Below are 27,195 nucleotides of genomic sequence, written 5' to 3'. Positions count from 1 at the left end.
CCTCACTGTTACTATAACGTGCGAGCTCAGAAATGAAGCGGATGTGGTCGTCCCGAATCTGCACCATCTGCTCACAAATGTTGTACTGAGGGCTACTGCTGCTCTGCGTACATGTCCACCTGCACAGAGAGATGGAGCGTGTGAGAAGGAGAGAGGGAGAGAGAGGGGAGGGAGGAAGGGAGTGAGAGAGGAGGAAAAGAGATTTGAGGAGAGAGAGAGTGTGGAGGGTGGGAGAGAGGTGGGGCAGAAAGAGAGGGGGTGGAGAGAGAGCGGGGCTGGGGGAGAAGGGGGAGGGGAGAGAGAGGGTGGGTACTGACTATAGACCAGCTCCTGATTGAGGTGCCACTGGGCTAGGAGCAAATTTTGAGATGGCAGTATCAGTAGATTTGATCCCAATGATAGGAAGAGAGGAGGCTGTGGAGGGACTCGGAATCAAGGTGCAGAACTTTAAAACCAAATAAAGTCCAATGTAGGTCAAGGAGCTTGGAGAGAGGATGGGGAGTGATTGGAGAAAGTAAATTTAGTACAAGGTCAGATGGCGAGGGAGCTGAGGTTTGGATGGTCTCGAGTGTTACAGATCATGGAATGTGGAAGAAAAGCTGGGAGTGTGGTCGAATCGTTAGGGCTCAAGGCAATAAGGTTCGAATAAGGGTTTTGGTAGCAGAGGAACCCAGGTTTTATTTACTCAGTCACAGGATGAGGGCATTGCTGGCCAGGCCAGTATTTATTGTCCATCCCTAATTGCCCAGAGGGCAGTTAAGAGTCACTAATATTGCTGTGGGTCTGGAGTTACATGTAGGACAAACTAGGTAAGGATGGCAATCTCCTTCCCTAAATGGCATTAGTGAACCAGATGGGTTTTTCTGACAATTAGCAATGGCTTTGTGGTCATTGTTAGGCTCTTAATTCCAGATATTTATTGAATTCAAATTCCACCGTCTGCCGTGACAGGATTCGAACTCGGGGCCCGGAACATTATCTGGGTTTCCGGTTTAACAGTCCAATGATAATACCACAAACAAAAACAAAGTTGCTGGAAAAGCTCAGCAGGCCTGGCAGCATCTGTGAAGGAGAAAAAACAGGGTTAATGTTTCAGGTCCGGTACCCCACTAGGTTCAGTTCAGTTTCTCGATTTTCATTTCGAATAGGTTACCCTTAAACTGAGCTCCAGGAATGTTTGCTTTGATCATCAACCAATTTTCGACAGTGTTAGTAAAATTGGCCTGGGTCCTGGCTCTGAAATTCATCGAGGCATCTCTTCAAATAGAAAATGGAGATCTGTGGTATTTCACTGCCTGACAGAATTCGCTCATTTTTACAACAAATTTATAACTGTCCAAATGATTTGCAACAGAAATTGGAATGGTAACTTAATGAACAAAACAGCAAATTACTTGGGTTTCCCAAATCCATCATCAAAGGGATAGTTCCGGCCCCCAGAAGTCACACTCAAGAGAAGTAACCCGTCGTGAGTGGTGGATCTGTCTCCACCACCACTCATAGCTACTCTAGACTCCTACCACTCTCTCTAAAAATACTTGCTCCTCACATCAGTGATAATGGGAACTGCAGATGCTGGAGAATCCAAGATAATAAAGTGTGAAGCTGGATGAACACAGCAGGCCAAGCAGCATCTCAGGAGCACCTGAGATGCTGCTTGGCCTGCAGTGTTCATCCAGCTTCACACTTTATTATCTTGCTCCTCACATCTCCTTTGAATGTCCCCACCCACCTCACCATTAAAATGCTGGGAAAACAATTTGGACTGTCAACCCTATCTATGCATCTCAAAATGTTATAGACTTCCATCAATTCTCCCCTCATCCCCTGCCGCTCCAGAGAAAACAGCCCGAGTTTTTCTAGTAGTTTTGAGGAAGGGTCACCAGACCTGAAACGTTAATTCCGACTTTTTTCTTCACAGATGCTACCAGGCCTGCTAAGCTTTTCCAGCAACATCTGCTTTTGTTCCAAGTTTTTTTTTCCTAGCTTCTCCTTATATAGCTCATACCCTCTAATCCAGTCAGCATCCTGGTAAGCCAATTCTGCGCCCTCTGCAGAGCTTCCACATCCTCCCTGTAATGTGGCGACCAGAACTGAATACTTGCAGACTTCTCTCAAACACTGCTCTCTGTAACAAGAGCCCTGTTTTGTCAGAGGTATGCATTCCGAATAAAATAGCAAGAATGACTGCTTGCTGAATTGTCGATCTGCAAGAGGAAGGGTTTGCGTCGTTCCTATGGAACGTGGGTGTCACTGCTAAGGCCAGGGATTTTGCGCACCCCTAGTTAACCTTGGAGTGAATGGCCTGCTCGGCCATTTCAGAGGACAGTTAAGAATCAACAACATTGCTGTGGGTCTGGAGTCACATATTGGCCTGACTGGGTAAAGGTAGCAGATTTCCTTCACAAACTGACATAAGTAAACCAGGTAACTCCTTATGATATTCCATGATGGTTTTATAAGAGACGGTTTTGCATTGGGACGTGATTCATTTGATTGAAATTCTACCGCCTGCAGTGGGGGGAGCTGAACTGGAGCATCAGCCTGGGCCTCTGGATCACCGATCCACTGATATAATCAGGAACAAAAACAAAGTTGCTGGAAAAGCTCAGCAGGTCTGGCAGCATCTGTGAAGGAGCAGAGTTAATGTTTCAGGTCCGGTGACCCTTCCTCAGAACTGATGGTGGCTGGGAAAACGTCGGTTTATATGCAGAAAATAGGGAGGTGGGTGGGGTAGGGAGTAAATGATAGGATAGAGCCCGAAGAGAGAGACAGTTGGACAGACAAAGGAGTTGCTAACGATCAGGCTGGGAGGGTGAGTAGTTGTTAATGGGGACTGTTACTGACCGGGGTTGGGACATGGGAGAGTTTCGGCCGTAAACATTATTGAACTCAATATTGAGTCCGGAGGGGTGTAGGGTCCCCAAGCGGAAAATGAGGTGTTGTTCCTCCAGCTTGTGCTGGGCTTCACTGGAACACTGTAGCAAGCCAGAGAGAGAGATGTTGGCCAGGGAGCAGGGTGGTGCGTTGAAGTGGCAGGCAAGAGGTAGTTTTGGGTCTTTCTTGTGAGGAGAATGTACGTGTTCTGCAAAGTGGTCGCCAAATCTACGCTTCGTTTCCCCAGTGTAGAGGAGACCACATTGCGAGCAGCGCATGCAGTAGACTAGATTCTGGCAACTGGAGGTGAAGTGCTGCTTCACCTGGAAGGTATGTTTGGGCCCTGGGATACTGGGGAGGGGGGAGGTAAATGGGCAGGTGTTACACCTTTGCCAGTTACAGAGGAAGGTGCTGTAAGGCTGTGGGGAGGTGTTGGGGGTGAAGGAAGTGTGGACCAGGGTTTCCCAGAGGGAACGGTCCCTGTGGAAGGCAGACAAAGGAGGGGAGAGGTGGCAGAAATGGCGTCTGATGATCTTCTGGATGTGGATGCTGGTGGGACGGTAGGTGAGGATAAGGGGAAACCTGTCACTGTTGCTGGAGGGAAGAGAAGGCACGAGGGCAGCAGTGCGGGAGATGGGTCGGACCTGTCTGAGGGCCCTGCCAACAACGGAGCTGGGGAATCCTCGGGTGAGGAAGAATGTAGACATTTCAGAGGTTCCCTTGTCAAAATTGGCCTCATCTGGACACGTATGACAGAGACAGAGGAACTGAGAGAATGAGATGGAGTCTTTACAGGAAGTGGGATGTGAGGATGTATAGTGCAGGTAGCTGTGGGAGTCAATGGGTTTGTAATTGATATTAGTGGCCAGTCTATCCCCAGAAATAGAAGCAGAAATGTTGAGGAAGGGAAGGGAGGAGTCAGAGATAGACCAGGTGGAAGTGAGGGCAGGGCGGAAATTGGAGGTGAAATTGATGAAGTTTTCCAATTCCAGATGAGAGAGGGAAGCAGCACCGATGATATCATCGATGTATCGAAGAATGAGTTGTGGGTGGGGGCCAGAATAGAACTGGAACAAGGAATGTTCCGCATACCCCAAGAAGAGACAGGCATAACTCGGGCCTATTGTGGGTGCTCATGGCAACCCCTCTCACCTGAAGAAAATGAGAGGAGTTGAAAGAGAAGTTGTTGAGGGTGAGGACAAGCTCGGCCAAGTGGAAGAGGGTGGTGGTGGGTGGGGATGGTTCAGGTCTTTGCTCCAGGAAGAAGCGGAGAGCCCTGAGGCCCTCCTGGTGGAGGACGGATGTGTAAAGGGATTGCACATCGATGGTAAAGAGGAGGTGGCTGGAGCTGGTAAACCAGAAGCTTTGAAACCAGCGTAAGGTGTCAGTTGAATCATGGATGTATGTGGGTAGGGACTGGACCGTGAGGAGAAGACTGAGTCAAGGTAGGAAGAGATGAGTTCTGTGGGGCATGAAGCAGGCTGAAACAATGGATCTGCCTGGACAAGGGTCTTAAGAAGGGTCTCGACCCGAAACGCCAACTTCCCTGCTCCTCCGATGCTGCTGGGCCTGCTGTTTTCATCCAGCTTCACAGTGTCTTATCTCAGGGTCTGCCTGGAGAGTCCTGCTTGTGGATTTTTGGCAAGAGGTAGAAATGAGCTGTGTGGGGTTGGGTAACTATTAGCTTGGAAGTGGAGGGGGAGAGATCACCGGATATGATCACTTCAACAGCTCCCCAAGATCCACAGAAATATGAAATGAAATAACAGACGCTACTGTGGCAGAGCAGGGGGAGGGGTCTGCTGGTGAACTTCAGGGAAGTCGAGAGGGTGGATAAGTGGGGTTGCTTATTAATGTACCAAGTAATTGAGTCAGTAATGGGGTTAATGGATTAATTAATCGACAAGGACAGATGTAAAGGGAGAGCAGATGGGATTTCGGTGAGCTGTAACTGAGTAGTACAATAAACTCTAATCATAAAGGATCCCCACTGGCTCAGATCCAGACTGATACTGGGTGATCGAGTGAACTGGAGGTGGGGAAAATGGCTCTAGAAACTTATCTTAGGGAATCACAATATTATGGTCTCTCTCTGCTAATTGACTCTCAAACTCACTGGGCCACGTGAATCACTCAACTCTCCCAGGCTCAGTCTCCGTCAGGCCTTCATCCTTGACTGAGGGATACCTTGTGTCCTGTATAAGGGCCTCAGACAAACCATTAAATGCAGGACAATCCCCTAAAATGCAGGCCCATTCACCACTGGATGCAGAGTCACACAATGCAGTCTCAGCCCCTTCAGGTGGCACGAAGTAATATTTTCCTGTGTGTCTCGAATCAAAGACCATTATTGAAGGAAGTTCGAACTAAGTTCAAACAGAGGGCATAACCTCAGAATGCAGAGTCTGCACATTTTAAACAGAGGTGAGGAGGAATTTCTTCTGAGGGGAGTGTGCCTGTGGAATACTTCACTGCAGAGGGCTCTCGACGCTGGGTCATTGAGTCTATTCAACGCTGAGTCTGGCAATTTTTAATCAATCAGCGAGGGAATCAAGCTGCACAGAGAAAAGGCAGCAAAGTGGAGTGGAGGATTATCAGATCAGCCATGAGCTCATTGCATGCTGGAGCAGACTCGATGGGCTGACTGGCCTACTTCTGGCTCCTTAGGGTCAATGAATGGTTGAACGAAAGGGAAGAGTTGTGAGAAGAGATTAAACAAATCGGGGGTGGTTGGTGTTGTGAGGGATTTTATTTCATCCTGTGCTTTCAGATGCCGGGGAGCTTTTGAAAATTTTCTCAAGAGGTTTGCTGAGTCAACATTTCGCCCAATAAGGCACTCTCTCTGTATGACCGATCACTGGTAAGAACATGCTTTTGCTGTTCACACAGTTACATCTCCACCCTCCAGCATCTGCTCAGCATGGCGTCAGTGAGCGAGGAGCGGACACAGTGAAATGCAAGGGCCAAGGGGAAGCTAACAATGACCATTCCCACAGACAGAGATGTCACAAAAAGAGACTCCCAACAGAGCGAAACATTAATGGGGCCAGGCAACCGGAACCATTTAACACGCAGCCAGCGAGAGCCCTGGGATTGAGCAGTGTCAGAAGGAGAAGCAGCATCTACATAGTAATTCCACAACCTAGGAGGTTTTAAAGTGTTCTCAATACACTGAAGCACTTAGTAAGCACTGTCATTACCTTAATGCAGGAAACACAAAAACCACTTCTAACCCAGCAATCCTTCAAACAGCAAGGAGAACTGACCAGATAATCCATCTTTTTTTAGGTGCTCTGTTAGTTGAGAGATAAACGTTGATCCAGGAAAAGACAGTAAACTCTACTGCTCTCCTTGTCATGTTGTTGGCATGTCTAATGTTTCGTCTGAGAAGCAAGAACTCAGAATTTGATATTGCAGCTCTCTCGCAACACTGTGCTGTATGACTTTATGACTCTGAGTGCGGTGCTCCCTCAGTACTGCCCCTCTGACAGTACGGCACTCCCTCAGTACTGACCCTCTGACAGAGCGGCACTCCCTCAGTACTGACCCTCTGACAGTGCGGCACTCCCTCAGTACTGACCCTCTGACAGAGCGGCACTCCCTCAGTACTGACCCTCTGACAGTGCGGCACTCCCTCAGTACTGACCCTCTGACAGTGTGACACTCCCTCAGTACTGACCCTCCGACAGTGCGGCACTCCCTCAGCACCGACCCTCCGACAGTGCGGCACTCCCTCAGTACTGACCCTCTGACAGTGCAGCACTCCCTCAGTACTGACCCTCTGACAGTGCGGCACTCCCTCAGTACTGACCCTCTGACAGTGCGGCGCTCCCTCAGTACTGACCCTCTGACAGTGTGGCACTCCCTCAGTACTGACCCTCTGACAGTGCGGCACTCCCTCAGTACTGACCCTCTGACAGTGCGGCACTCCCTCAGTACTGACCCTCTGACAGTGCGGCACTCCCTCAGTACTGACCCTCTGACAGTGCAGCGCTCCCTCAGTACTGACCCTCTGAAAGTGCAGCGCTCCCTCAGTACTGACCCTCTGACAGTGCGGCACTCCCTCAGTACTGACCCTCTGACAGTGCGGCACTCCCTCAGTACTGACCCTCTGACAGTGCGGCACTCCCTCAGCACCGACCCTCCGACAGTGCGGCACTCCCTCAGTACTGACCCTCTGACAGTGCGGCACTCCCTCAGTACTGACCCTCTGACAGTGCGGCACTCCCTCAGTACTGACCCTCTGACAGTGTGGCACTCCCTCAGTACTGACCCTCTGACAGTGTGACACTCCCTCAGTACTGACCCTCTGACAGTGCGGCACTCCCTCAGTACTGACCCTCTGACAGTGCGGCACTCCCTCAGCACCGACCCTCCGACAGTGCGGCACTCCCTCAGTACTGACCCTCTGACAGTGCGGCACTCCCTCAGTACTGACCCTCTGACAGTGCGGCACTCCCTCAGTACTGACCCTCTGACAGTGCGGCACTCCCTCAGTACTGACCCTCTGACAGTGCGGCGCTCCCTCAGTACTGACCCTCTGACAGTGTGACACTCCCTCAGTACTGACCCTCTGACAGTGTGACACTCCCTCAGTACTGACCCTCCGACAGTGCGGCACTCCCTCAGCACCGACCCTCCGACAGTGCGGCACTCCCTCAGTACTGACCCTTTGACAGTGCGGCACTCCCTCAGTACTGACCCTCTGACAGTGCAGCGCTCCCTCAGTACTGACCCTCTGAAAGTGCAGCGCTCCCTCAGTACTGACCCTCTGACAGTGCGGCACTCCCTCAGTACTGACCCTCTGACAGTGCGGCACTCCCTCAGTACTGACCCTCTGACAGTGCGGCACTCCCTCAGCACCGACCCTCCGACAGTGCGGCACTCCCTCAGTACTGACCCTCTGACAGTGCGGCACTCCCTCAGTACTGACCCTCTGACAGTGCGGCACTCCCTCAGTACTGACCCTCTGACAGTGTGGCACTCCCTCAGTACTGACCCTCTGACAGTGTGACACTCCCTCAGTACTGACCCTCTGACAGTGCGGCACTCCCTCAGTACTGACCCTCTGACAGTGCGGCACTCCCTCAGCACCGACCCTCCGACAGTGCGGCACTCCCTCAGTACTGACCCTCTGACAGTGCGGCACTCCCTCAGTACTGACCCTCTGACAGTGCGGCACTCCCTCAGTACTGACCCTCTGACAGTGCGGCACTCCCTCAGTACTGACCCTCTGACAGTGCGGCGCTCCCTCAGTACTGACCCTCTGACAGTGTGACACTCCCTCAGTACTGACCCTCTGACAGTGTGACACTCCCTCAGTACTGACCCTCCGACAGTGCGGCACTCCCTCAGCACCGACCCTCCGACAGTGCGGCACTCCCTCAGTACTGACCCTTTGACAGTGCGGCACTCCCTCAGTACTGACCCTCTGACAGTGCAGCACTCCCTCAGTACTGACCCTCTGACAGTGCGGCACTCCCTCAGCACCGACCCTCCGACAGTGCGGCACTCCCTCAGCACCGACCCTCAGATAGTGCAGCGCTCCCTCAGCACCGACCCTCAGATAGTGCAGCACTCCCTCAGTACTGACCCTCTGACAGTGCGGCACTCCCTCAGTACTGACCCTCTGACAGTGCAGCACTCCCTCAGTACTGACCCTCTGACAGTGCGGCACTCCCTCAGTACTGACCCTCTGGCAGTGCAGCACTCCCTCAGTACTGACCCTCTGACAGTGTAGCACTCCCTCAGTACTGACCCTCTGACAGTGCGGCACTCCCTCAGTACTGACCCTCTGACAGTGCGGCACTCCCTCAGTACTGACCCTCTGACAGTGCAGCACTCCCACAGTACTGACCCTCTGACAGTGCAGGATCCCCTCAGTACTGACCCTCTGACAGTGCAGGATCCCCTCAGTACTGACCCTCTGACAGTGCGACACTCCCTCAGTACTGACCCTCTGGCAGTGCAGCACTCCCTCAGTACTGACCCTCTGACAGTGTAGCACTCCCTCAGTACTGACCCTCTGACAGTGCAGCACTCCCTCAGTACTGACCCACCAACAATGCAGTTACCCCTCGGCACTTACCCCTCTCATCCCCTCACTCCACTTCACCACTGGGATGCTAGATGCTAAACAGCTTTTCCTCATGTGAACTGACCTGGTGTTAAAGTGAGAAGAACATCTCGAGGGAGAGTTTGTACCTGTCCCCGCTGATTCTCAGTGGGTCACAGTAACCTACCTGCTTATCTCAAGAGAATCTCCTTCCGACATCTCCCAGTCAGGACAGACAAGGAAGGCAGTCACAACTCGGACGCAGCTGAGCTCCTAGCAACTTCCCACCAGGAAAGTACTGTCAGAAGGTGAGAAGCTCTTGGAGCTCAAGCATGGCTTTCCTTCGACCTGCCTTCCTTCTCTTGGAGTCCTCCTGCCAAATGTTTACCAAGGTCACCCATCAGCTCCAGATTGTGACTGGCCCAGGTTACATTACGGCTCGCACTCACTTGGACTTGTTCTCCTCATAGTGAGCACTGGTCTTAATGTATCTGGCCAATTCTATCTGCATATCCCCAAACAACGGCACCACTTGAAGCTGCTGCAAGAGAACACAAAACAGAAGACATCAATCACAATTTATAATTCATCCATAACTCACAGGCTAAAACACAGGGCACTCTGCTCAAGATTCTACGGCCTTTTCAAAATCAAAAATCTGTTTGACGTTGTAACTCATACGTTCGAAAAGGGGAACTGAGTGAACGTGCAGTTTCAGAAAATATTTGATTCGGGACCATAAAACTAACACTCATGAGATCAGGGAAATGTATTAACCTGGGTTACAGGTTGAGTCTGTTTGTTAACCAAAGGATAGGAATAAACTATTTATTCTTGAGTTGTCAAACGATAGTGAGAGAGGGGCTGCAGGGATCGCTGCCTGGGTTTTATCTGACTCTAATCGGTGTCGTTAACATCGATGGAGGACCGTGCGTGAGGTCCCAAGTTGTGTGGCAACACAAAATCAGGTGATAAAGCAAACTCTAAGGAGGACACAAAGGAGTTACAGAGGTCAAGAGGATGGGAAACGGAATGTCATGTGGGGAGCCGTGAAATTAACCACTTGATCAGTTATCTCGAATGTGCTTTATCGCATGGCTTAGAGTGGGAAATGTTGGCACTTAGCAGTTTTCTCCTGTAAAAGATTAGTATTCACATACATCAAGCAATCATCAAAGCAAATCTTTTTATTACAAAAGGATTAGATAGTCCGAGTAAAGAAGTCTCAGTCCTATTGTGTAAGGTTTGTACACTTTTGTCCTCATGCTGAAGGAATAATGCTGTTTCTCAGGCACAATACAATGAATATTTTACTAAATCCTCCTGAACAGAACACTGATTGTGGACACACAGTCAGCGAGTGCTTTCAAGTTGGGACGGATCGATTTTTAAGTTCTACAGGAATAAAATGATGTAGGGAAAGGGTGAAAAATGGTGCAGTGGTCAATGATTATACTGAATGAAGGAACAGGTTCAGAGGGCCAAATGTCCTCCCTCCCCCGCCCCCGTCCCTCTTCTCTTCTCATGGAAGATATTTGGCTGGTGGAATTCTGTTTTGGCAGGAGACTATCCAGTTTGAGAGAGATAGTATGAACTGCCAGTGCTGGATTCAGAGCTAACACAGAGTAGGGCTGGATGAACACAGCAGGCCAGGCAACATCAGAGGAGCAGGAAAGCTGACATTTTGGGTCAGGAGCATTCTTCAGAAATGGGGTAGGGAAAGGGGCTCTGAAATAAATGGGGGGGCGGTGGTTGGGCTGGGTCAGGTAGATGGGATGGTGATGGCAGGTAGGCAGTGATGGGCATCGGCCAGTGAGCTGGGAGGAGCAGATAGTTGGGAGAGAAGATGGACTGATCAATGAGGTGGGTTGTGGTTGACAGTTATGAAACAGATTCGGTGGCGGTTTTCCCTCGCTCAATGAACACTCCTGGACTCGCTAGACAATGTTCTTACCCAGGAGAAATAAAAACCAAAAGAACTGCCGATGCTGTGAATCAGGAACAAAAACAAAGTTGCTGGAAACGCTCAGCAGGTCTGGCAGGGGAAAAACAAAGTTAACATTTCAGGTCCGGTGACCCTTCCTCAGAACTATTCAGTCACTGGACCTGAAACGTTAACTCTGTTTTTCCTCCTTCACAGATGCTGCCAGATCTGCTGAGCTTTTCCAACAGCTTTGTTTTTGCCTTTCTTACCCGGAAAAACTTGTCGATCTTACTGAGGTTTATCCTTTTCTTGGTGTCCAGCTTATAGATATTGCTCACATTTCCATCCATCAGATACAGACCGAAGCCCATCACCTAGTAACAGAGGAGAAAGTTAGGACAAATACCAGCCCACAGTAATGAGAAGGAGTGTGTCAACAACAGTGTCATTTAGCTCCATCACAGTAACATGCTCCCTGTTGTCCCACTTGGGTTCCATCAGCTCTTGGCCTCACTGTAACTTTGGTTCAAATACAGCCAAAGAAGCTGAATTCCAGGAGTGAGGTGCGAGTGACCATCGAGACCACAATGAACCCACTGTAACAGAAAACTGGTATCACTGGGCATTGAGGGCACACACTCTTGTGCCTGGCATAAATGAAAACAGTTGGGATTTGTCAGAGGTCAGTCATTTCTGTTGCAAACATTGCTGCAAGAGGTTCCTCAGCGTAGATATTTTCTAACTTAACCTGTTCAGAGATGTTATGGCAGGCAGGACCACCTCTTCCCCACCTCCCTAACCTGTTCTTCCTCTCACCAAGCCCCTCCTCCCACCTCAAGCCGCACCTCCATTTCCTACCCATTAAAATCATCCCGCCACCTTGACCTATCCCCTCCCTACCTCCCCACCTACACTCTCCTCTCCACCTATCTTCTCCTCTATCCATCTCCAATCCGCCTCCCCCTCTCTCCCTATTTATTTCAGAATCGTCTCCCCATCCGCCTTTTCTGATGAAGGGTCTAGAGCCGAAACGTCAGCTTTTGTGCTCCTAAGATGCTGCTTGGCCTGCTGTGTTCATCCAGCCCCACACTTTGTTATCTCAGATTCTTCAGCATCTGCAGTTCCCATTATCTCTTGTACTTGGACCTCCTGGTTTAGAGGGGGGACAACGCAGTTTCTCAGACGAGTATCTTTGGCCCAACTGTCATCAGCTGTTTTAGCAGTGACCCTCTCTCCATCATCGGAAAGGGGAGCAATCACTGGTAACTGCAGAATGTTCAGCACCGTTCATGACTCCTCAGATACTCAGATGTATTTGACATGGCACCGAATACAGCAAGAGCTGGATAATTCACCGGTTTCAGCACGCAGGTGGCAATTCAAGAGTTAACCACATTGCCGTGGGCCTGGGCTCACATGTAGGTCAGGCCAGGTAGGATGGCTGATTTCCTACCCTAAAGGGGCTTCAGCAAAACTGATGGATTTTACATGTTACATGGTGGTCATTCGGTTCGCTTTTAATTCCAGACGTTTATGGCTTCAAATTTCACCAAGTGCCGCGGTCACCATTCGGTTCACTTTTAATTCCAGACGTTTATGGCTTCAAATTTCACCAAGTGCCGTGGTGGGATTCAGGGCATTAGTCCGAGTTTCAGGATTATGAGTCAGGAGGTGGGGTATCTGGAGTTTGCTCCTGCTGTCCTCCGAGATGGAAGTGGTTGAGGGTTTAGAAGGTGCTGTCTAAAGGAGCCTTGGTGAATTTCTTCACTGCATCTTCTAGATAGTCCACCCTGCTGCTACTGAGCTTTCGTGGTGGGGGGAGTGGATGCTTGTGGGTGTGGTGCCAATGAACTGGACTGCCTTGTCCTGGATAGTGTCAAGGTCCTCGAGCATTTCTGGAGCAGAACCCATCCAGGCAAGTGGGGAGTATTCCATTACACTCCTGACTTGTGCCATGTGGACCGTGGACAGGCTGTTGGATTTGCCCTTGGGTCAGGGACTGTAGCTAAGGGGAGCACATTGAGGATTCTTAACTTCAACCTGCTCTCGTAGCCACTGTATTTATAATGGCTAGTGTAGTTTAGCTTCTGGTCAATGATGACCTGCAGGATGTTGGTAGTGGGTGATTCAGTGAATGTAATGGGGCAGTGGTTAGATTGTCTCTTGTGGCATTTACATGGCGCGAATGTGTGTTTGGCCGCTTGCCAGCCCGAACCTGGATTTCTAAAATATTCATGGCATCGCTGGCTGGGCTAGCATTTATCACCAATCACTAACTACCACCGGTTAGGTCAGGCCAGTCCAGAGGGCAGCTGAGAGTCAACCACATTCCTGTGGCTCTGGAGTTCAGTGTAGGCCAGATAGTGTAAGGATTAAAAAGGAATTAGTGAGCCAGATTAGATTTTGCAGCATTAACTTTGCTTTTAATTCCACTGAATTCAAATTCCACCATCTGTTGTGGTGGGAGTCATACCCAAGTCCCGAGAACATTAGCCTGGGTCCCTGAATTGACTAGACCAATGACAGTAATATTACGGTATCACCTTGCCTTACAAATTCCAAATTTCAAGCCATCACATCCATACACATACCGAAGACAAAGGAGCTAATTAGTTGGGGGATTATCATACATGTTCGCAGATGTTGTGATACACCCAGTGGGATTTGATCCTGGATCTTCCGATAGGGCAGAGTATGGGTGAACTGGGAGCTAGTCTAGGCTATTCAGCCCCTCTAACCTGCTTTACCAAATCAGTAAGATGATAGCTGATCCGATTGTGGTTTCGAGCCAACTTCCCACCTACCCTCGGCAACTTTCATCCTCTCCTTTAAGAATAATCTGCCTGTCTCCGGCTGGGAATGTTCGAGGGGTCTGCTTGTTCCATCTTTCTGGGAAGAGAGCTCCAAAATCTCAAGGCCGTCTGAGAGAGAAATGGGTCACCTTCTCAGTTTTAACTGGGTTATCCCCTCATTCCAGATCTTATCAGACTGTGATTGTTTTAGGTTTCTCCCTCTCTATTTCCCTTCACTTTTCTATTAAACTTGGGTTTTTTCTAAAATAAACCTTCTACTGTGAATACACATATAAAACATTAGTTCAAAGTCTGTACTATATCTGGTTTTCCATCCACAGTCTCACCCTCTAAGGGATCATTACACATTTTAGTTATTTTGTGTTGCTTTGATCATTTTCTGCAATACTCTATTGCCTCCCTTTCTTGTTTTTTTAAGTTATCTTTTCCTGGTTCCTAAACGTTCACAATCTTCTGCTCTATCACTAACCTTTTCAGTATTTGCTGTCAATACGATGCCCACACGAAGGACAAAGATACAAGCCTCAATCCACAAAGCTCATAGAACGGTATGGCATAGGACACCATTCTGCCCATCAGACCTGTGTTGGCTCTTTGGTACAGCTATCCAATTTGTCCCACTCAATCCACATAAACCTGCAATACTCTCCCCAAGTTACTGAGTCTCCTTGGAGTTCCTAATCCAGGCTGACCCTACAGTTGCTCCTTATTTAGTGAGATTAACCAGATGGAGAAAGTTGAAGATGGATAGGTGAGAATAGGAGGATGTGGATAGGTGTCTGACACAGGACAGATGATTTCACACATCGTAAACATAAATCACTCTGGGTTTGTGGACACCAAGAGTGCTCTGTGCGATAATGAACCGTTACCTTCAGCAGCATGTGTTTCTCACTGGGTGTCAGGTACATTCTATTCTCGTAGTAATCGACGCAGATATTGACGATGTCAGCCAGGAGTTCCTCATAACCAGGGATGACCTCCAGCTGCTGGTGCAGGCACTGGAACACAGAATCATTGAATCCCCACAGAATTGAAATAGACCATTCGGCCCATTGAGTCCACACCGACCCTCGCAAAAGCGTTTCACCCAGGCCGACACCCTACCCTATCCCTGCAGTTCCCATGGCCAATGCACGCAACCTGAACGTCTTTGGGCTGTGGGAGCAAACTGGAGCACCCGGAGGCTGCAGCGCCAACCACTGAGCCACCACACCGCCCCACGCTCCATCAAGAACTGAGTAGCCCAGTCTCTGAGCCTCACACTGTAACCAGTGCCCACTCAGGAACATCATCACCAAATCCCCAGGTCTTCCACCCTCTACAATTCCCAGTGTGTACAGACTCACTGCAGTAAATCTTGGGTGAGCCCCTAAAAGCTAAACAAGAAAAAAAGTCAAGATGTCCTTCAGCTCTAAAGGAGCATCATTTCAGACTCAATTTTAACTCAACACTTCTCTCTCCATCAGCTGAGCTTCTCCAGCATTTTCCATTTTCATTCTAGACACCATCCATTGTATTTGTTCACGGACCAGGCTGTTCTGATCCTGGTGCAGGTTCCGATGAGATTTGAAACCCAGCTCCCGAATTCCTCACCACGATCTTCCAAAGTGGATCATCTCCTCAGCCGTTTGAGGGACGACTCCTTCACCCACCTCCACAAGCCCCACCCCTCCCCAGCCCTTACCTGGGTTATTCTGTTGTGATTTGCCAAGAACATGGAAAGGTTCTGAGATTCCTGGATGGACTGGGGGTCAGCCATTTTCCTCAGAAACTGAGCGGCCCTGGAATGGTTCAAGACTCAGAGTGGGTCACCTTGTCGAGAAGCCTCAGAGATCCAGAACATACTTTGTAAGCTTTTTGGATTAATTTGCTACATCCCAATTTTATTCTCTCCTTCACAGGGCTACACAGTCCTCCCCTCCTCCCAGATCCTCACTCGGGCAGCCATGCATCATAATCTGAAAGAGTGGCAGAGCAGACCTGATGGACAGAATGGCCTGCTTCTGCCCCTTCCTTTTGTGGTCTTGCATTCCCCACTAACAGACAGCGACCCCCACCCACCCCCCACCGTCTTCCAAACATAGTGACCCCTCACTGGGTTGGGAGGATGAGGTGGGGAAGACGTGTGGTTAGTGGGGAAGGTGAGGCCTGCTCAGAAGAACATGGGTTATCCTGTCCCGGACAGACACAATTCCTCCAGGGCACAATGACCTGAGAGTTCCTCACTGTTCAGCGCTACTCGCTCTCGCCTACGTCAAGACAGAAAGAGGCCTGCAGAACTGGATCTTGGATTTGGGGTTAGCATATTGGGGTGGGGGGCAGGGGGGAGGCAGGTCCTGGGGTCGGTGGGACATATCTGTTAGATGCAAGGAGCCTGGCAGGAGGAGATCCAGGCTTACACCAGACTATGGAGGAACAGTCCAGGGTGAATGATCTGTTGTGTGACAGGTCTCTGGGGGGTGGGAGGAGCTGAGTGGCCTCCTCCTGGCCCCATTTGAGGGGGCTGAATGGCCTCCTCCCGTCTCTGTACGAGGGGGCTGAACGGCCTCCTCCCGTCCCCGTGCGAGGGGGCTGAACGGCCTCCTCCCGTCCCCGTGCGAGGGGGCTGAACGGCCTCCTCCCGTCCCCGTGCGAGGGGGCTGAACGGCCTCCTCCCGTCCCCGTGTTCTTTAGCACTGAGCCACACTGACCTCTTGTAAGCTGAGTGGTCATTCTTGACGCTACATTTCATGTTCTTCAGTTCGTCCAGCACAGCGAACATGTTGATGAACTTGCCGAGGGTCAGGAGATACGCCTCTGATACGAAATCCTTGCGTCTTTCCGCGTGACACAGCCTTTTCACCTCGCTGCAGAATCGCTCGATCGCTTTGCGCTGTTTGCGTACAAACAGAAATGAAAGCTGCTGAGAAAGGCATCAAACTAAGCAGCTCACACTCACAATCCCAGCCGAGAGCAGCTAAAAGAGAAGGAACTGAGAACAGCGAGGGAGGTTATCAAGGTCAAAGCAAGGGAACTGCAGATGCTGGAGAATCTGGGATAACAAGGTGTGGAGCTGGATGAACACAGCAGGCCAAGCAGCAAAGCTTCAGAAGGGTCCGTTTCTGAAGAAGGGTCCAGACCCGAAATGTCAGCTTTGCTGCTTGGCCTGCTGTGTTCATCCAGCTCCACACCTTGTTATCGAAGGCTCTTCACGTATTTTAACAGGACGTGGACTGCGCTAGCTCCCCACCATCCTGACGACTGATCCTTCACTGTCACTGGGTCAAAGTCCTGGAATCCCCTCTATAAGGGCACTGCGGGTCAACCCACAGCAGGAGGGCTGCAGCGGTTCAAGAAGGCAGCTCACCACCACCTTCTCAAGGGGGCAACGAGGGACAGGCGGTAAATGCTGACCCAACTGAGACACCCTCATGAACGAATTTAAAAAGTCACTCCACCAATATCATAAAAATACAATCAGTTTGGTCAGAGATCCGATGTGCCGCTCCTATTGCTGGGACACAGGTCACCACTAACTATCTCAGCGCGCTCTTTGAAAGAAACCACGAGCTCACCGTCAAATGGGCAAGAGGTTCTTTGCTGGGTTCTATCCAGCCAGAAATTCTGCTCCATGGTTCCTTACCTGGAAATACATGAACTTCATCAGCTTGGTAACTTCGGGCTCTAGAACCTCGACGGTTTTCTCATAAATCTCCACGCGGTTCGGCTGCTCGTTACACTTGACCTGGGGTTTTCAAACAACAGGAAAAAGATGTAGCAAATTTATCCAGGAGGGAGGTGTCAGGGTCAGCAGGTGTAAAGTTCGCTGATCCACAATCTCACTGATTACAGCAAATTGTTTCAGTCGGGATCTTCCTACCTTTTGAAGGACATTTCAGAAAAAGTGAGCAAGTGGAAAATAAAGGAGGATTCTTGATAATCCTGGCTAACAGTGCTGAGGGAGAATCTTACTCTGAGGACCTGTTAGTACAAGTGATGTTAAGAAATAAAAAAAGGGGCACAAAACACTGATGGGAGCAGCTTCGGGGCTCTCTATTCAGTGTTTGACCACTGGATAGTGCATCAATCGAAAAATATTAGCATTTACAACAGGAGTATTACTATTGGGGAATCACTAATTTTCACATAAGCTGGTGTAACACAAGTAGCTTGGCGGGCAAGTTCGATAGAAACACATAGTCATAAATGTGCAGGTGCTGGTATCGAACTGGGTGGGCAAGATCAGAAATCACACAACACCAGGTTATAGTCCAGAGATAATGGGAACTGCAGATGCTGGAGAATTCCAAGATAATAAAATGTGAGGCTGGATGAACACAGCAGGCCAAGCAGCATCTCAGGAGCACAAAAGCTGACGTTTATAGTCCAACAGGTTTATGTGAAATCACAAGCTTTCAATTCACCTGAATAAGGGGCAGCGCTCTGAAAGTCTGTGATTTCAAATAAACCTGTTGGACTATAACCTGGTCTCTCATGACTTCTGATCAGGTAATATAGAGGAACAGCAAGGAAATAGGCCCTTCAGTCCAACCAGTCCGTGTCGATCAGATATCCTAAATTAATCTCATTCAATCTGCCATCATTTGGCGCACATCCCCTCTGAACCCTCCCTATTCATGTACCTATCTAGTGTCTTTTAAATGTTGTAATTGGACCAGCTTCGTCCACTTCCTCTGGCAGCCCGTTCCATACACGCACCATGAAAAGGTTGCCCTTTATTTGCCTTTTAAGCCTTTCTCCTCTCATCTTAAACCTATTCTGTCTAGTTTTGGACTCCCCCACCCTGGGAAAAAGACCTTGGCTTTTCACCCTAATCCATGCCCCTCATGATTCTATGACGTCACCCCTCAGCCTCCAACAATCCAGGAAATTAGCCCCTCGCCTATTCAGCCTCTACCCATAGCTCAAACCCTCCAACACGGCTGTAAATCTTTCCTTGTAAATGCTTCGAGACTGTTTCCTGAAATAGGATACTGTGGAACTAACCTGGGAACAGACCATTTTAGATTGTGTCTTGTATCATAAGGCAGGGTTAATTAATCATCTTACATGAAGCGATTGTCTGGGGAAAGAGCAACTATAATATTGTAAATGCTGGACTGAGTTTCAGAATGACATATCAATTCAAAAACTAGAATATTTTATGTGAACAAAGCCAATTACATGGACATGCAATCATAGAATCCCTACAGTGTGGAAACAGGCCCTTCAGCCCAAAAAGTCCACACCAACTCTCAGAGCATCCCACCCATAACCACTGAACACTACAGGCAATTCAGCACGGCCAATTCACCTGGCCTGCACATCTTTGGACTGTGGGAAGAAACCGCAGCACCGGGAGGAAACCCACGCAGACACAGGGAGCATATGCAAAAGTCACCCGAGGGTGAAATCAAACCCGGGTCCCTGGCGCTGTGAGGCAGCAGCGCTAACCGCTGAGGCACCGTGCCATGATGATGATGCCATGACAAATTGGGGAAATTTTACCAAAAGGTACATATTAGCTCATGGGCCTCACCTCCCCTGGCCAATCTGCCCGCAGCCCTCACCCTTTCAGATACAGGGCTGTGCCAGTGGCATGGAGAATTGCAAATGTTGCTTCCTTGTTCTAACAAAAAAAAAGCAACGATAAACTAACTGGCCTGCAGTTGTGGATTTAACATTGTTGAGCGTGTTACCTTTAGAAATGATCATTCGGAAGAAAATGAGCAGTCACTCAGGCAAACGGAAAGTGAGCACAGATTTGTAAGCTGCAATTTGTGTTGAACTAATGTGTTCGAGTTTTTTGGCAAAATAAGGGAGAGGATTAATGTGATTGAGGTGATGTTATTTGGACTTCCAGGGGGCATTTGGTATCATGTTACCTACAGACTTCTCAACAAATTTAAAAGCCCATGGAATACATGGGAAAGTGGCAGCATGGATAACATTGCCTGGTTGATGAGCAGTTGTTTGGTTCCACATTGGAGCAGGATATAATATTTCCTCGGGGTCAGTGTTAGGAGCCCTGATTTTCCTGGTCTATATTAATGATCTCAACAATGGTGTACAGGGTTCTAACTCCAAGCTTTGCCAAAGTATTACGAACCACAAGCGGGACATATGACGATGCTGTCACTCTTAGAGGTTATTTTGTCTTGGTCATTTCTGAAGAGAGGTTGTAAGGCAGAGGTGCCTAACTGGCTACTGGCTGCCTCTTGCGTAAACAGTTTGGGAGGCCTTGGGTTTTTTTTAAAAGAAACAGCCTGAATGGGTATGTCCAGCTCTCATTGATGCAGATTTCTGGGCCTAGGTTTTTCTTTCAATGACATCAGAAGATACTGGGGTCTCAATAGAGTTGGAAGCTTCAGTGAATGTCGCCTGGCCGCTACTCCCTCCGAGTTTTCTCTTGATGGATTTTTCCTCCTGGATTAGAGAACTGCATGTGAAAATCATTGCCTGAATTTGCCTTTTCGCCAAGGGGTGTGGGATGTTACCAAACTGGAACAGTTAATTAGTAATAGTTACTATAGCTATTATTCTGTTAAGTTTCCAATGATTTAAGTTCTTTTAAATTCCTTTTTCTTTGGTTGTATTTTAACTACAGCATTTAAATCAATTTGTTTTTCTTCACATTGATTAGCTTTACCAGTCCTATTGCATCGGGAAAAGATGCTTTATAATTGGCTTTAAAATAAGAAAAAGTTATGGTTTCTACTACCTTCTAGTCTAGTCTCGTCCATAACAGATGGTGATAAACATTAGGAAGGCACAAATATGCTGGTGGAATTTCAAGTACGAGGAGGGGAAAATTTAAAGCAGAGTAGTTTGACTCTTTGATGAAGGGTCTAGGCCCGAAACGTCAGCTTTTGTGCTCCTGAGATGCTGCTTGACCTGCTGTGTTCATCCAGCCTCACATTTTATTATCTTAGTTTGACAGGACTCATCTTCAGTAGGAAATATGTGAGAAAGTCATAGAAACTGAAGCTCGCAATTCTAGAAGGTTTTCAGGAGCAGAAGGGGCATCTGCCACACAACACTGAAGGCAGAAGGGCAGGTTGAGAAAGTGATTCACAAAGTCTGAGGGATCCCAGGCTTTGTTAACAGGAGCGCGGAGGGTAGAAGCATGGATGTGATGATTAACTTAGACACAATATTGCAGCAGCCACAACTAGAACATTACTCCCATTTCAGGGAACCACACTAATAACAAAGCGCGCATGTTATTTTGGAAGAGTTCACAAGAATAGCCGCAGGGACGAGGGATTTCAGTTGCATGGGTGAACTGTTTCCTTTAGAGAACATCAAGCTGGAGGTGTTCAATATTATGAAAAGTCTGGACTGAAGATATTGAGAAAAACCACTCCCACTGATCAAAAGATCAAAAGACAGACAACACTGAGTTAAAAGTGAATGCAAAAGAATCAACGATATCACAAGGACATTTTTTTGCCTAAGGCAACATTTGAAATGCACTAGCTGAGACTCCTGGTGGAGGAAGATTCATTCAAGGGAGTTGGATAATTATCAGAAGAGAAAATATTTGTCAGGCTATGGGGGGTGGGGGAAGGGCTCTTCTGGTGCAGTGGGTAATGTCCCTACCTTTGAACCAGAAGGCCTGGGTTCAAGTCCTACCTGCTCCAGAGGTCAGAACAGATTAACTAAAAATACAGGATAATTGGGTGGGATTGTTTGGACAGACTGTGTTCTTCTTGTAAGTAACTCACACAGACTCAAACAGCTGAATGTCCTACTTCTGTGTTGAGACCAGTCCATGATTGTGAAGAAGTAAAACTGGAGGAATTAGTCATACTGGAAGCTAACAAATCCCCTGGACATGATTGTTATCACATTTGGAGTGATATCTCTTTAAGAGATCAATGTGCAAAGGAGCCAAATACCTGGAAGCTGGCACACAACCAGAGGTTTTCTGCACTGTAGCACTCCAGGCATACGCGGTGTCGAGAGAGACTATACTGTACTGCACATACTAGTTTAACTTCAAATAAATGCACTCAGGATCCTGAAGTAAACAGAACCTGTGCATTTCATTCATGTTACTTTTAGACACCACAAGGAGGTTGTTACACTGACAGTCGACAACTTGGGCGTTCGACAGTAGGAGGCCCCACACAAAGAGAATGCCAGGATTGCGGTCTTCCAAAATAGCCTACATCCTGAAACAGTGCCGGTAGACTGGAAGGCAGCAAATATAACAAAAGTATTCAGGAAAGGAAGGATGAAAGAATCTAATACCAGGTAAGAGGGGGACAGTTCAAAGGAGGTGTGGAAGCAGAGAATGGTGGGGGTCAGACATCTATTACGGTCTAGCCTAGACTAAAGGTAGTTTAGACCAAAACTTTTTCTTATTTTAAAGCCAATGACAGATGTTGATGTTAGGGATAGATGTTTGCTACATGACGGATGTTGAGGTTAGGGATAGATGTTTGCTTACTCTAGGTCAATTTGACATACGGAAGGAGGAAGTGTTAGGTATCCTAAAAGACATTAAGGTGGACAAGTCCCCAGGTCCGGATGGGATCTATCCCAGGTTACTGAGGGAAGCGACAGAGGAAATAGCGGGGCCCTATCAGATATCTTTGCAGTGTCCTTAGACACGGGTGAGGTCCCAGAGGACTGGAGAGTTGATACTGTTGTCCCCTTGTTTAAAAAGGGCAGCAAGGATAATCCAGGTAATTACAGACCGGTGAGCCTGACGTCAGTGGTAGGGAAGCTACTGGAGAAGATACTGAGGGATAGGATCTATTCCCATTTGGAAGAAAATGGGCTTAACAGTGATAGGCAACATGGTTTTGTACAGGGACGGTCATGTCTTACCAACTTAATAGAATTCTTTGAGGATGTGACAAAGTTGATTGATGAGGGAAAGGCTGTAGATGTCATATACATGGATTTCAGTAAGGCTTTTGACAAGGTTCCCCATGGCAGGCTGATGGAGAACGGGAAGTCACATGGGGTCCAGGGTGTGCTAGCTAGATGGATAAAAAACTGGCTGGGCAATAGGAGACAGGGGGTAGTAGTAGAAGGGAGTTTCTCAAATTGGACACCTGTAACCAGTGGTGTTCCACAGGGATCTGTGCTGGGACCACTGTTGTTTGTGATATATGTAAACGATCTGGAGGAAGGTGTAGGTAGTCTGATCAGCAAGTTTGCTGATGACATTAAGATTGGTAGAGTAGCTGACAGTGAAGGGGACTGTCAGAGATTACAGCAGAATATAGATAGACTGGAGAGTTGGGCAGATAAATGGCAGATGGAGTTCAATCTGGACAAATGCGAGGTGATGCATTTTGGAAGATCAAATTCAAGGGCGAACTATACAGTAAATGGAAAAGTCCTGGGGAAAATTGATGAACAGAGAGATCTGGGTGTTCAGGTCCATTGTTCCCTGAAGGTGACAACGCAGGTCAATAGGGTGGACAAGAAGGCATATGGCATGTTTTCCTTCATTGGGTGGGGTATTGAGTACAAGAGTTGGCAGGTCATGCTGCAGTTGTATAGGAGTTTGGTTCGGCCACATTTGGAGTACTGTGTACAGTTCTGGTCGCCACATTACCAAAAGGATGTGGATGCTTTGGAGAGGGTGCAGAGGACGTTCACCAGATGTTGCCTGGTATGGAGGGTGCTAGCTATGAAGAGAGGTTAAATAGATTAGGATTATTTTCATTAGAAAGACGGAGATTGAGGGGGGACCTGATTGAGGTCTACAAAATCATGAGGGGTATAGACAGGGTGGATAGCAAAAAGCTTTTTCCCAGAGTGGGGGACTCAATTACAGGGGTCATGAGTTCAAAGTGAGAGGAGGAAAGTTTAAGGGAGATATGCATGAAAAGTTCTTTAAACAGAGGGTGGTGGGTGCCTGGAACGCGTTGCCAGCGGAGGTGGTAGACGCAGACACGTTAGCGTCTTTTAAGATATATTTGGACAGCTACATGGATGGGCAGGGAGCGAATGGACACAGACCGTTAGAAAATAGATGGCAGGTTAGACAGAGGATCTTGATCGGCGCAGGCTTGGAGGGCCGAAGGGCCTGTTCCTGTGCTGCAGGTTTCTTTGTTCTTTGTTCAGAAACACAGTGCCAGGAATACTAGTGGGGGCAGGTACTATATTGGCATTTCAGGGGCTTTTGGATAAGGACGTGAATAAGCAAGGAGTGAAGGGATGTGGACCATGGGCAGGCAGAAAGGATTGGTTTACATTGGCTTCATATTTGGCACAACGTCATGGACTGAAGAGCCTGTTCAGGTGCTGCATTGTCCTATCTTCTATGTAGCCCATCCTATGTTCTATGTAACCCGTTAACCTGGCATTAGCTGTTGCAAAGATCTATTATGAAGGCTGTAAAAAGACAATTAGGGAGTCATAACACGATTGAGTGAAGTCAACATGTTTTTTGGGAAATTGTATCTGACAAAACTATTTATTGTGAGGTTGTAGCTCATAGGGAAATAAGGTGGAGGTGGTGTAAGTGAAGTGAGAAAAGGCATTCAATAAAGGGGCACCAGGTAGAATGGTCAGTCCAGACGAGGGCTCGCATCACTGGCAATAATATATCCCCTTGAGATAAAGGGGAGTGGACTGACAGGAGACACAGAGTAGCAATGAGATGGATATCTAAAGTTGCTGCTCGTGACTGATGTTCTGATGGTGAGGGAGCAGCTCTCAGAACAAACTGAGTTCGGCCACGACTGTGTTGCAGAGTGGAATAGGGCGGAGGGGCTGTGGTCTCCGCTGGGTTTTTTTTTAAATGAGTGGCACTGTGTGTTGGCGGTCCGCTTCATTCACAATTCTTCAGTAAACTAAAGACCTGGACAAGATCCAGACTTGGGCCGACAAGCGGTGGCAGGTGAGAGCCCAGACAGGGCAGAAGCTAGGAGAACAGCAGGGGGTGCTGCGATGTGGAATGCATTGACCGAAAACGTGGAGGAAGCACATTCAGTCACAATATTCAACAGAGAACTGAATAAACACTTGAGCGGAAAGCTTTTGAGAGCTGCGGAGGAGCAGGGAAAATAGATTAATTATGCAACTCTTTCATAGAAACACAACCAGCACAACGGGTTAAATGGTCTCCTCTGGCAGCATGCGCTCCTCTAATTTGGTCTGATTTTAATGGCTCCACCATTAGCAACTGCTTCCTAGTGCTGGAATTCCTTCACAAAACCCCTCTACCCTCTCTGGTCCTTAAAGGCAATCCTCTTCGACCAAGCACTGTTTTAATATCACTTTATATGACTTGGTGACAAAGCTTTGTTCGATAATATCTCTGTGGTACAATCTAATTCATGTTGCAAACGTTAAAGACGCTACATCAATGCAAGTTATGGTTACGTGCATCCCACTCTCCACTGAGCGCTAACATTACCTGTGGAATGGCGCGTGAGCAGCTCCTCCAGGTGTACAGCATCACTGCATACTCGTGTCCCTCCTCCAGCATCTCGTTCTAAACAAAAAAGATCATGATCCTGTGAATGATGACATGCACTTTCCCATTATGGATACAGCCAAAAGTGGGATTGGATTTGACAGCGAGGGCCAGAGACAGGCGGTGAGGGCCAGAGGCAGACAGCGAGGGCCAGAGGCTGACAGTGGGATTGGGTCTGACAATGAGGGCCAGAGAATGAGAACGAGGGCCAGGGACCAACAGCAAGGGCCGGAGGCGGACAGCGAGGGCCGGAGGCTGACAGTGGGATTGGGTCTGACAGTGAGGGCCGGAGTCTGAGAACGAGGGCCAGGGACCAACAGCAATGGCCGGAGGCGGACAGCGAGGCCCGGAGGCGGACAGCGAGGCCCGGAGGCTGACAGCGAGGGCCGGAGGCCGAGAGCGAGGGCCGGAGGCCGAGAGCGAGGGCCGGAGGCTGACAGCGGGATTGGGTCTAATAGCGGGAGACGGAGGCAGACAGCAAGGGCCAGGGACCGACAGCGTGAGCCGGAGGCAGACAGTGGGATTGGGTCTGACAGCAAGGGCCAGAGGCTGACAGCGAGGGCCGGAGGCTGACAGTGGGATTGGGTCTGACAGCGAGGGCCGGAGGCAGACAGCGGGATTGGGTCTGACAGCGAGGGCCGGGGGCCGACAGCGGGATTGGGTCTGATAGCGGGGGCCGGAGGCAGACAGCGAGGGCCGGAGGCAGACAGTGAGGGCCAGGGACCGTCAGCGAGGGCCTGAGGCTGACAGCGAGGGCCGAAGGCTGACAGCGGGATTGGGTCTGACAGCAAGGGCCGGACGCTGACAACGAGGGCCGGAGGCTGACAGCGGGATTGGGTCTGACAGCGAGGGCCGGAGGCAGAAAGCGAGGGCCAGGGACCGATAGCGAGGAACTGAGGCTGGTAGCAAGCGCCAGAGGCTGACAGCAGGGGCCAGAGGCTGACAGCAGGATTGGGTCTGACAGCGAGGGCCGGAGGCCGAGAGCGAGGGGCGGAGGCCGAGAGCGAGGGCCGGAGGCCGAAAGCGAGGGCCGGGGGCTGACAGAGGGATTGGGTCTGACAGCGAGGGCCAGGGACCGACAGCGAGGGCCTGAGGCTGACAGCAAGGGTCACAGGCCGAGAGCGAGGGCCGGAGGCAGACAGTGGGATTGGGTCTGACAGCGAGGGCCGGGGACCACGAGCGAGGGCCGGGGGCCATGAGCGAGGGCCGGGGGCCACGAGCGAGGGCCGGGGGGCCGACTGTGACAGCGAGGGCCGGGGGCCGAGAACGAGGGCCGGGGGCCGGCTGCGATGGCCGGGGGCCGGCTGCGAGGGCCGGGGGCCGACTGCGAGGGCCGGGGGCCGACTGCGAGGGCCGGGGGCCGACTGCGAGGGCCAGAGGCTGACAGTGGGATTGGGTCTGACAGCGAGGGCCAGGGACCGACAGCGAGGGCCGGAGGCCGACAGCGGGACTGGGTCTGATAGCGGGGACCGGAGGCAGAGAGCGAGGGCCGGGGGCCGAGAGCGAGGGCCGGGGGCCGAGAGCGAGGGCCGGGGGCCGAGAGCGAGGGCCGGGGGCTGACAGTGGGATTGGGTCTGACAGCGAGGGCCAGGGACCGACAGCGAGGGCCTGAGGCTGACACCGAGGGCCAGAGGCCGAGAGCGAGGGCCAGAGGCCGAGAGTGAGGGCCGGAGGTTGACAGCGGGATTGGGTCTGATAGCGGGGGCCGGAGGCAGACAGCGAGGGCCGGAGGCAGTCAGTGAGGGCCAGGGACCGACAGCGAGGGCCAGAGGCTGACAGCGGGATTGGGTCTGATCGCGGGTCCCGGAGGCAGACAGCTAGGCCAGGGACCGACAGCGAGGGCGTGAGGCTGACAGCGAGGGCCGAAGGCTGACAGCGGGATTGGGTCTGACAGCAAGGGCCGGAGGCTGACAGTGAGGGCCGGAGGTTGACAGCAGGATTGGGTCTGACAGCGAGGGCCAGGGACCGACAGCGAGGGCCAGGGACCGACACCGAGCGACTGAGGCTGATAGCAAGCGCCAGAGGCTGACAGTGGGATTGGGTCTGACAGCGAGGGCCGGAGGCCGACAGTGAGGGCCGGAGGTTGACAGCAGGATTG

General features: G+C 50.0%; 1 protein-coding gene across 4 annotated transcripts in view; it reads right to left on the bottom strand.

Annotated features, from left to right (window-relative positions):
* The window catches only part of cyfip2 (cytoplasmic FMR1 interacting protein 2), a 146,926-nt gene that overhangs the window by 59,311 nt on the left and 60,420 nt on the right, over positions 1-27,195 (bottom strand). For all 4 annotated transcript variants that reach the window (XM_059650574.1, XM_059650577.1, XM_059650576.1 and 1 more), the window contains exons 4-11: positions 25,038-25,115; positions 17,295-17,396; positions 16,363-16,544; positions 15,357-15,453; positions 14,542-14,670; positions 11,126-11,230; positions 9,382-9,473; positions 2-119 (exon numbers count right to left, since the gene is read on the bottom strand). In XM_059650574.1, the coding sequence (XP_059506557.1) occupies positions 2-119; positions 9,382-9,473; positions 11,126-11,230; positions 14,542-14,670; positions 15,357-15,453; positions 16,363-16,544; positions 17,295-17,396; positions 25,038-25,115 (903 nt within the window). The remainder of the gene's footprint in view (position 1; positions 120-9,381; positions 9,474-11,125; positions 11,231-14,541; positions 14,671-15,356; positions 15,454-16,362; positions 16,545-17,294; positions 17,397-25,037; positions 25,116-27,195) is intronic.

The sequence above is a fragment of the Stegostoma tigrinum genome, chromosome 13 (genome assembly GCF_030684315.1).
Source record: "Stegostoma tigrinum isolate sSteTig4 chromosome 13, sSteTig4.hap1, whole genome shotgun sequence".
NCBI lineage: Eukaryota > Metazoa > Chordata > Chondrichthyes > Orectolobiformes > Stegostomatidae > Stegostoma > Stegostoma tigrinum.
The sequence above is the reverse complement of the archived record's forward strand: the minus strand, read 5'-3'. Positions and strand labels throughout refer to the sequence as shown.